Raw genomic sequence first — 10,516 nt, forward strand, 5'->3', positions numbered from 1 at the left:
TGGGGATCAAAATATAAGACATGTGATCTTTTAGTTGCCTCAATTTACATGTTTATTGCTCAATTAAGTTAGATTATGGCCTCAAATACAAACAAATGTAAAAATCACAAGCCAGGGGTTGATTAGGTCAAACTATAGCTAATAATTTGAGAATACATATGTTTATTATTTACAAACAAATAATGTGTCTAGTTATGAAAAGGCTTAGAGAAGCAATGAAATGAGTTTCATTTTTTTTAAGTGCAACCCTAACCTTAAACATGGCAAACAATGAAATAATAAGTTATGAAAAGGTGCAGGCAATGGAATGAAATAGGACTGGCAAAGAATGAAAAAAAAATTATGAAAAAGCGCAGGCAAAAGAATGAAATGATACTGGCAAAGAATGAAAAGAAAAGAAATAAAGTTGGCAAAGAATGAAAAAGTTATGAAAAAGCACAGGCAAAAGAATGAAATGCATTTCATTGCCAAGGAGAAATGAAAAATGTGGTGGGTAGGAATGAAATAGCCTAGGCATTTCATTTCATATTTCACTTGGGGGGATTGAAAAGACTGTGCAGGCAAATGCCCAGGTTTTATCATAAAAGTGGTAGGTACCACTCGTATGGGCGAGATCCAAGCTCACAGGCGCAGGTGCGGAATCAGAGTTGGTGATAGACGTGGGTCCGGAATCAATGGTCAAATGGGCGAGCTCTCCACCGATATTAGATGAATCACCAACGGAGATCGGAGTGGCGGGGAAGTGGGTAAGAGACGTCGAATGAGCGAGATCCAAGCCCATAGGCGCAGGCGTGGGTTCCGAGTTGTAGATGGATGTGGGTCCAGAGTCGATGGCCAAAGCTGAAGCACCGGGGGTTTGAGCGCTGACTGGAAGAGCAACGGACAGAGCCAACTCCTCTGTTGGGAGTTCATTCTGGTGGTCAAGGGGGGCCACAATGCTGATAGGGACCGTGGGCTGAGACTCGGATGTTGGGGTTATCAAAGACAGAACGGCTGTGGTCGAAGAACTGAAGGCGTTTGTGAGTGTTATGTCACAACCTCAGTCACAATAGATAACACGTACTTCGCCTGATCTTTGATTCTTGTTGACCCTCGTCGAATGACTTCCCCCTCTGGTGCTTTGCCTTTCTTAATACTCGCTGGCTTTCTGTGCTCTTTCTTTCCTCTCAATTCCTCGGGGAAGGGGTATTTCTTATCAACTTCAGCAAGCTTTCTCTTAAGCTCCGCGACATTCTTCGCCTTGTTTATCTCGTATTCACTAAGGCCGTGCGATTTCGTCGCAGTTACGTGGTGGTTTCCATGCGCGCCCGCAGCTGCGTTGTCGCCACCGTTATCTTCTGCCGCCATGTTGTCCCCGTCCTCTTTCTGCTCTGAGTGCCACTCTTTATCGGAGACTTCCAAGTCGGCATCTGTCTCAACTTTCACAAGTCAGCATGAAGCACAATCCTCCGCAGCTTCAAAAGAAAGTAGGTGGAGTCAGTTTTCGAATTGTCATCTTCTGATCATTGTACTCACAAAATGATGAATTAAGGAACCTTTCGAATGGAAGCAAAAGAGACGCGTCGTAATCCTGCTTCCCCAGAAATTTTTCAAATGTCTCGCCGGATTTGGTCTTTCCAGTATGAGATCTGGACATTTCCATGAGTTTTATACGCTTGGTAGTTGTTTGTTTGACTTACAAGAAACTCACGATCATTCCATCGTGTTCAGGTGAAGGACCCCCTGCAAGAATTGTGATATTCCAACCTGTCTGTTCCATGAGTGATGCACCCATCGCTGCTAGAGATCGAGGAAGTCTTGTAATAGCGCTTATTACCAAAGTAAGCGGGTTTACGCTCAGAAATTTCTCAAGACACTCACGACTGCAATTCGATGTTTTTAGTTGCCTCTTCACCGGCCAAGGCTGTGGGAGTTTCATCACGACGATTCTTCCGATATTCTTCGCACTCGGCCCTGATCTCGGGGGTCTCTCCGGCGTATTTTTCTTTAATGAACTCTACCATAATCTGAAACCGACCCTTTGCAGGCTTACTCTCCTCTGGGTGCTCAGTAGCCCATTCCTCCTGGTACGCAGTCCATCTCTCTTGAATGAATGGTTTCCATTTCGTCTGATAGGTGAGGGCATGATATGCCTGCCATGCTTGGAGCATCTTGGGCTTAGCCTTGACCTTTAATATGCCATGAGTGCCCCCGTTTGAAGCCACGTTCCTCGTATTGTTGTGGAACCAATCGCGGACACGCTATGTAAGTGTCAATTAGAATGTTAGTCTATTATGATTGGTGATCGTGTACCTTGTCATACTTCTCGCGCTTCTTCTTCGTTGCAGATTCTTCAGAACTGGCCTTCTCGACTTCCTCTGGTGTGGCTGGGGACACAGGCCATTTTTCGCGGAAGTCCTTGACCACATCTGGAAAGAATTCTTTGGCAGCGGCTTTCTGCTGATTGACCTCGATGAACTGGGCTTTGCGCGAATCAAGCCAATTATGTTGATCTTTGTCAGCCCACGAAGCGCGTGTCATATTGAGTGAGTCGCGTTACTGAAGGAGCTGAGTTATTGAAGGAGCCGCGTAAAGTCGAATCGAAATCTGGGAGTGCTAGTATTAGCTTCTTGCTACGTGGATCCAGCCGCAGACCACTCCAATCACTGGTCGTCTTTTGTCATGTTTGGGCCTCTGCTCTGCATTGAGACTCTTTTTTTTTTCCTTCCCACTCCACACCAAGAATGGCCAGTGGACGAAAAGGTGAGTCTCTCACATGTATCAAGTCTCAGTTCTCTGACAACGCCAATAGATACATCGGACGTCAAGCTTTTGCCGGAGTCTGCCGGCGCTGCCAGTGCTCAGACTGTCACTGTAGTCATTGATCGTGAACGCCTTCGTCAAGTTGAAACACTGCTGCGACACCTTGGTCAACCTCCACTCGTTCCAACTGCCGTGAATGAGCCCAATGTCTTGGAGGGGAATGTCGAGTCTGACGGACTTGGCTCCCCCATGCCTTTTTCTGCGAGTAACCCACTCGAAGGACTTCGGCGTCACCTTGGTCACCGTCCGTTCCACAATTCGCCTGTACCATCCCCATTCGCCTGTACCATCTGTACAGAACCTCGGTGCCTTGCAAGAAAACACCGAGTCTCGTGAAGTCAAAACCGTTGGGCGTCCTTCTAATGACAACCCACTTTTCGGTTTGCCGCAAGACGGGCGCTACAAGCCATCCGAGTTGCAGGACTTAACAGCCGCATTTACGCGTCTCTCGACGTCCAACAATCCCGGCTCAAGCACTGGAGCTTTGTTCCAAGCCTGTACCCCGCCCGGTCCCTCGGCGACCCGTCTTTCTCCTAGGAAGGGTTTAAAGTATTATGCCATCATCATTGGAAAATGCATCGGCGTTTACTACGGTGAATGGTATGTAAACACTCAACTCTCAAATGTCCTATTTTACTGACATGCACTTGTTAAGGGATGACGTCAGGTGCCTCATAGACTACGTTACGGGTGCTCAATACAAGTCCTTCAAGTCTCTTGCAGAGGCGGCTGAGTTTTACCTAGAGCATAAGACGAAGCATAAAGTTAGGGTGGTTCGTAATCCAGGAGATGGGGATAGGTTTGGTCCTGAGGCCGATGCCATTCAGTAGTTGCTTGTAAAATTGTGATAGTCTGCTTTGAATCTATTGTCATTTCATATGCCCTTCATTGGTTTGAATTCAAGACCAGTAATTATAAGTTGGTAGTAGCCAAGTAGCAGTAGCAGTGCATCGACTACTAAGGGTTAACATGCTCGAACTGACCAACCTCGATGCCGCCTTTGTATTCAGGAATGTGATATAGCACCAGTACGTTAAATATCAGAAGTAATTGACTTACTACAGCGTTGAACGATGGCTTGCAAAGCCCTAAGGGTTACTAACATGCTCGAACAATCATGACCACAGGCTGGCAACCTCTATGCTGCCTTTGTATTCAGGAATGTAATATAACACCAGTACGTTAAATATAAGAACTAATTTACTTACTATGGCGCTGAACGATGGCTTGCAAAGCCATCGTAGCATCATGGACTTCAGAAGACGCACACAGGCTCGGAGCGTTTGAACTTGTTCAATGTTCTTGAACGTTGATAATCATATATTGACAATGTTTGTGTGCCACTCACCATCCAGCCTGAGTAAAGTAAATGGATATGACCAGGACAATCAGAACGGCCTCGACGTAATATAAGTCTTTAGCGATACTGGTTAAGCTCCGTCCTTAGGAGTTGGATGTCATTGGCAAGCGGGTGTTGAGTCGAAGTTCACTGAGGAAACCACTTTTGCATTTTCAACCGACTACTGAGTGAAAATCCTGGTGGTCCTCCGCTTTGAAAGAAGTTGTTACCTGAGTTTTTGAGCCGCTTTTATCTTGCTATCTATGGAAGTTTGCCAATTTCAATCTCGGGGAACAGGAGACATAATGATATACTAAGTAAGTTACTTACCACATATGGCACCAGGGCACAGAATCTTATCCCGATTTCATTCCTTGCGCAGGAAATCTCATTAATTTTTCTTCGCGTCTCCTCTACTAGCACCCATGTCGAAACGGCCAAATCCTCCTGCACCTGGTCCTGGCCGTGAACCTCCTACTAAACAGTCTCGTAAGATGGCAGGATTTCAACTGGTCCGTCCTCAGCCTTCCGTCTCCCAACCTCCCTCTGCTTCCAGTTCTTCGTTGTTCGTCACGGTCAGCACTGACTCTCGTCGACGTGGCGTGACACTTGAGAGCCGCCTCTTACCTTCTTCTACCCTTGAGCAGTCTGAACCAGCTTCGGATTCCAACACACCATCTACAGCAGCTGCTGGTGGTGACTGCGAAGCACAGACCGCGTCGCCAGAGGAGGTTGGAGGTATCCCATCAGCCGAGACTACTGCTAAAGCTAAAAGGAAAAGGTATACAACAAACGCTGTATGTCAATACCTCGAATGCTTCCCTGAAATACATTCTGACTTACGTTTTTCAGGATCGACTGACCGAATGGCTCAAATTCAGGGAAACATTCTTGGACGAAGCATTGCGGCATGACGGACTGGGTGATTTCCTCGGGCATACGAGCTGCTCAAATTGCGGAAAGAAGGATGGAACCATCAAATGCAAGGATTGTGGAGACGGAGGTATGTTAAAGTGCTTGGATTGCACCGTCGATGCGCACCGCAAACATCCATTGCACCGTGTTGAGGTCAGCGCGTCATTACTCACATGATGAGAAGTTGTCAGCTGACTGTCTTTTGTCATCAGAGATGGAACAGTGCTTTTTTCGAGAAGGTGTCCCTTCAAAGCCTTGGTCTTTACTACCAACTTGGTCATTCGGGGGCGCCATGCCCTTGTCCTCAGCCTGGTCCCAAGAACTTTCTCATTTTCGACGTCTCCGGCCCTCATTATGTCACTATCAACTACTGCCACTGCCAAGATGAACCCTCGTCAAATTGGGTACAATTGTTGCGTGAAAGTTGGTTTCCTGCAACGCTTCAACGTCCTCAAACCGTCTTCACTTTCCGGTGTCTGGAAACTTTCCACGAACTAACCCTCCAAGGGAAAACCAACCTTTACGACTCCTATCATACCCTTCTCCGACTATCAGACAATGCCAACCTATCCGCTCCCATCATAAGTCTGCGATCACTCTCAAATCTTGCTACCGATTCTGATTTTAACAGTACCGATATCCCGAGATCCACCGAGTATTTAGGATGTGGCGAAACTTGATGGCTCTCAAGCGAGCCGGTCGCGGTCATGACCCGGATGGCGTGAGTGGAACCTCACAAGGTGGGCTCATGGTCGAATGTCCTGCATGTCCGCACCCTGAACGAAACCTCCCTGATGGATGGGAAAGGGCTGGACCGTTGTTGTGAGTTTTCTTGATTGTTTTCCTGCTTTTACTTCACTAACTGACTGAGCAGGTTTCTTTACGCACTTTTTATCGCCGTGGATGGCAACTTCAAACTCAAGGGCAAGGAACGAAACCTCAAGGATGTGGAGTTGATGCCTGGATGGGGAGCCTACGTCCCGGAGGATGAGTACCAGAAACACCTTGCGAATTACGTCGATGAACCTGAGGTTAGTCAGAACAAATTTGTTTGCCACTCAATGAACTGATTGAATTTCGGGTAGATCAATACATGTGAATCTCAGCACGACGCACTTGTTCAACGAAACCTCAAGGATGTGGAGTTGATGCCTGGATGGGGAGCCTACGTCCCGGAGGATGAGTACCAGAAACACCTTGCGAATTACGTCGATGAACCTGAGGTTAGTCAGAACAAATTTGTTTGCCACTCAATGAACTGATTGAATTTCGGGTAGATCAATACATGTGAATCTCAGCACGACGCACTTGTTCGTGCCAGCACTCGATCAACAGCCGGTTATGCCGTCTCCGGTGCCGTTTTAGTCATTTGCTCGAGACACTGTCTAATACGCAAAAACGGAGCGGGGGACCTGAAGAAGGGCGAAAGGTACGCTATTTCAGAATCTAATTCGTTCGTTCATTGACCGCATTTAATCTAGATACTGTACTGTTGATTTCATCTTGTTTTCCGTGTTGATGGGTATAACACTTCTCCGCGTTGTCATCACCTACGACATCATCTGCCAGTGGTCAAAGAACTTCCGAAAACAGATGAAAAACTACCCTGAAAACATGCGAATCCCCGAGACGACGCAGGTTGAGGTGGCCATCCCTGGTTGGCACATTAACGGACACGGCGAGGGCTGTCGGACGAATTTTAACCTCAGCTACATGGAGGGAGCTGGTAGGACGGTCGGTGAAGATATTGAAACAACGTGGGCGGGTACAAATCAATTAGCGCCTAGTGTTCGAGAGATGGGTCCGGCGGCGAGGCATGACACCCTGAACGATCAGTGGAACGGCTGGAACTTTCGAAAAATTGTTGGTTTTCGTAAGAGTTTTTTTACCTTACAGTTCATCCCCATACTCACAGTCTTTCGCCATCAGGAACTTTGTTCTTAAAGCGCTTCAAAGACGCGTTCACATTCAGCGCTCAACAAGCGGATGTTTTTGATCAGTTTTCCACCACGTTTAGTCCCTCAGCTGTCAAGAAGTGGGAAGAAATGGTCGTCGCGTGGAACGCGAATCCGAAGGCTCGAAACCCTTATCAGGACCGACCAAGCGGTAAGATATTTCTCTCATTTCCTAATTGTTTTTGCATAAGTGTCTAATTATACATCAAGGAACTACGTTACAAGATATCTGGCTTGTGTTGGCGAGGGAAGAAGCTGCTCAAGCGGCCCTTGGCCAGCTTCCTCGACACAAAGTTAGTTTGTCAAGCTTCTTACTGATTGGCTTCGACTTGGAGGATAGCCAGTAAGTGTACTATACCTTTGTGTTTCAAATTATGGTCTCAACATGTGTAGATATCTTCTCCGCTGCGAAGCCAGCAAAGCGAAAGGATTACGGACGAGTAAGCAGCTCACGGATCTTCAAAACAAGCGAAATGCGTTATATCGTCTCATCCAAAACTGGCGCGAGGTCCAACTTATCTATATTCCTCACGTCGGCTCCCTTCTTTTGCAAGCCCAACCTCCTGAGGCTACAACTACAAGCTCGTCGACACCATTGCCATCAGAAACCCTGGCTGAGAACCTGCCCCTCTTCCTTCCATCATCATTGCCGCCACGTATTCGTGCTCTCCCGGAGCTCAAGGGAATCTGCTCCCTTGAACTATGATTACGCCGACCGCAAGCCGATGATGCTCTCGCCGAGGTCCGACGTCAGCGCCATGTTATCCAAGGGCTCTGGCTCTTCAAGCGGCTAAATGCATCGGGGATTGGAAATCAGCCAAACACGCGCATGATCGGCCTATACAAACGTTTCAACAACAAAACAGATCGAGCGGCTGAAAAGTACCGTTGTGCTCGGCGTGCTCTGTCTAGTCTCGATCCTGGCGGTTCGTGGTTATTGCAACTGCATGAACTCAAGCCTAAGGATGTTAGCGGCCCTGGTAGGGATCCCGAAGTAACAAACACCACAAATAGTCGTTACCAGCCATCGTGGATCTGGCTGGCACAACGCGCAAGCCCCCACAACCGCTCAGAGTTGGAAATCGGTGAAGACGAGTTTAATGACAGCATGCGTGTGGAGTGGGCGAAGGCAAGGGCTCGAATGAAGAGGTGGAATGAAGAGCTGATGCTTGTTCAAGAGGAGATGCGACATGTCATTGTTTATCACAAGTGGAGGGCTGATTGGTGGCGTGAGCGCAGCGTAAGACGAAACCATGATGATCTAAAGGTCTTGAGTGGGATTTCGGGTTACGCATATAAACAGGCTGACATCTGTGAACGTTTGGCAGCGCGGTGCACAGTCCATTGGCTGCCACACCTCAAAGTGAGAGGTATTATACCATCATGGGCATCCGATTATGAGCATATGCTCTTGGATGTCCCTGTGCCACGGCAAAATGCTGATGCAGATGTTAATGTCCCATCTAATCATCCTGATGATGAGGATATTGGAGATGACAATGAACTTGATAGTGAAGACAGAGATGAGGACGTTGAGGCAGATGAGGCTGACTCTTTTAATCTAGATGATATAGACTATTAACTGTACTAGGGTGGTTGACTTCGTATTAAGTATTAAGTAGTTAGGCCCCAATGAAATATTGACTGGATACAATGAGATTGGTGCCTGGGTAGCTATGAACCGGGTGGGAAAGAAATTATAATGAAGTAAGAAAGGCAGAAAGTAAGGCAGAAATAAATTTGCACTAAAATGTGCCTGGGTGGGCAATGAAATCAAAGACTGGGAAGGAATGAAATGGCAATGAAATAAGGGTAGGTAGTCATTGAATTAAAGGCCAAGGCTGGGTGGGCAATGCAATGTAAGGTCAATGAAAGAAGGGTGGGACAGCAATGAAATGGGGGTAGGCAGCAATGAAAGAAGGGTGGGTGGGCAATGAAATACAAAGCCAGGCAGCAATGAAATGGGGGTGGGTGGGCAATGAAATTAAAAGCCAGGCAGCAATGAAAGAAGGGTGGGTAGGCAATAATTCAAAGCCAGGCAGCAATGAAATGGGGGTGGGTGGGCAATGAAATTAAAGGCCAGGCAGCAATGAAAGAAGGGTGGGTAGGCAAAAATTCAAAGCCAGGCAGCAATGAAAGGGGGTGGGTGGCAATGAAATCAAAGCCAGGCAGCAATGAAATGGGGGTGGGTGGGCAATGAAATACAAAGCCAGGCAGCAATGAAATGGGGGTGGGTGGGCAATGAAATTAAAGGCCAGGCAGCAATGAAAGAAGGGTGGGTAGGCAATAATTCAAAGCCAGGCAGCAATGAAATGGGGGTGTGGGCAATGATATTAAAGCCAGGCAGCAATGAAATGGGTAGGCAATAGGGGGTGGGCAATGAAATTAAAGGCCAGGCAGCAATGAAAGAAGGGTGGGTGGGCAATGAATTCAAAGGCCAGGCAGCAATGAAATGGGGGTGGGTGGGCAATGAAATTCAAAGCCAGGCAGCAATGAAATGGGGGTGGGTGGGCAATGAAATTGAAGGCCAGGCAGCAATGAAAGAAGGGTGGGTAGGCAATAATTCAAAGCCAGGCAGCAATGAAATGGGGGTGGGTGGCAATGATATTCAATAGCCAGGCAGCAATGAAAGAAGGGTGGGGGTGAGGTGGGCAATGAAATTAAAGGCCAGGCAGCAATGAAAGAAGGGTGGGTGGGCAATGAAATTAAAGGCCAGGCAGCAATGAAAGTAGGGTGGGTGGGCAATGAAATTCAAAGCCAGGCAGCAATGAAATGGGGGTGGGTCGGCAATGAAATTGAAGGCCAGGTAGGAATGAAATTACAATGAAATAAGGCTGGGTGGGCTATGAAATCAAGGGCCAGGTAGGAATGAAATAATAAATGAAATGATGGTAGGCATGAAAAATGAAATAGTTTTGAAGGACAGGATTGAAATGAGGACTGGCAGAGAAATGAAATACATTTCATAACAGTTGCCTAGGTTTCTCATTTCATAAATTCCTTAGGCAGTGTGGATGTGAGTGTGCAGGCACTTGTCTATACTTTATCATAAAAGTGGTAGCTACCACTCCACATGTATCATGTCAGCATTGTCACGGGTAACCCGGAGGTACTGCCTTCAACATACGCTGTTGAAATGGCGTTGGTGGGCCGGTGACGTGGGTCGTCATCATCATTAGTGTGTGCCATGGGTCGTTGGTAACATCAGTGACGCAGCGGTGGTGAACGACGACGAATCCGTCGTCGTTCTTCGCGTACTGCATTCGACTTGGTATTTTACTTTGTATTTATTTGTAAAGTATATATTCTACATGTAGGTAAATAGAGGGAGGGGTAACTATGAAGGTAAATACGAGGGGGGTAATACGGAGGGGTGGGTAACTACGGAAGGGTGGGTAACTACGGAAGGGGGGGTAACTACAGAGGCGTTACTACGGCAGATAAACGGCAGAGGAGGAATAGGGGTGGGGGAGTGGAGAAAGAAGGAAAGGAGATACGAAATANG

The 10,516-nt window shown here is 47.2% G+C and overlaps 3 protein-coding genes across 3 annotated transcripts; 2 read left to right on the top strand and 1 right to left on the bottom strand.

Moving 5' to 3' along the window:
- Positions 1-523: 523 nt before the first annotated feature.
- On the bottom strand, positions 524-2,520 carry LACBIDRAFT_304605 (uncharacterized protein; the record flags this gene model as incomplete). Its single annotated transcript, XM_001884966.1, has 6 exons — positions 524-1,007; positions 1,064-1,418; positions 1,516-1,628; positions 1,680-1,808; positions 1,861-2,240; positions 2,293-2,520. 6 exons carry the CDS (start codon positions 2,518-2,520, stop codon positions 524-526), a joined length of 1,689 nt encoding a protein of 562 aa, XP_001885001.1.
- A 418-nt stretch (positions 2,521-2,938) lies between these two features.
- LACBIDRAFT_304606 (uncharacterized protein) lies at positions 2,939-3,632 on the top strand (the record flags this gene model as incomplete). The annotated part of the gene is made up of 2 exons (XM_001884866.1): positions 2,939-3,402; positions 3,458-3,632. The coding sequence occupies 2 exons, from the start codon at positions 2,939-2,941 to the stop codon at positions 3,630-3,632; spliced, it is 639 nt and encodes a 212-aa protein (XP_001884901.1).
- Positions 3,633-4,566: 934 nt separating this feature from the next.
- On the top strand, positions 4,567-8,593 carry LACBIDRAFT_330639 (uncharacterized protein; the record flags this gene model as incomplete). The annotated part of the gene is made up of 12 exons (XM_001884867.1): positions 4,567-4,938; positions 4,994-5,209; positions 5,269-5,528; positions 5,720-5,878; positions 5,931-6,087; positions 6,142-6,279; positions 6,334-6,485; positions 6,538-6,929; positions 6,953-7,162; positions 7,222-7,354; positions 7,405-7,667; positions 7,734-8,593. 12 exons carry the CDS (start codon positions 4,567-4,569, stop codon positions 8,591-8,593), a joined length of 3,312 nt encoding a protein of 1,103 aa, XP_001884902.1.
- Positions 8,594-10,516: the final 1,923 nt, after the last annotated feature.

This window comes from Laccaria bicolor, genomic scaffold (genome assembly GCF_000143565.1).
Source record: "Laccaria bicolor S238N-H82 LACBIscaffold_28 genomic scaffold, whole genome shotgun sequence".
NCBI classification, from domain to species: Eukaryota; Fungi; Basidiomycota; class Agaricomycetes; order Agaricales; family Hydnangiaceae; genus Laccaria; species Laccaria bicolor.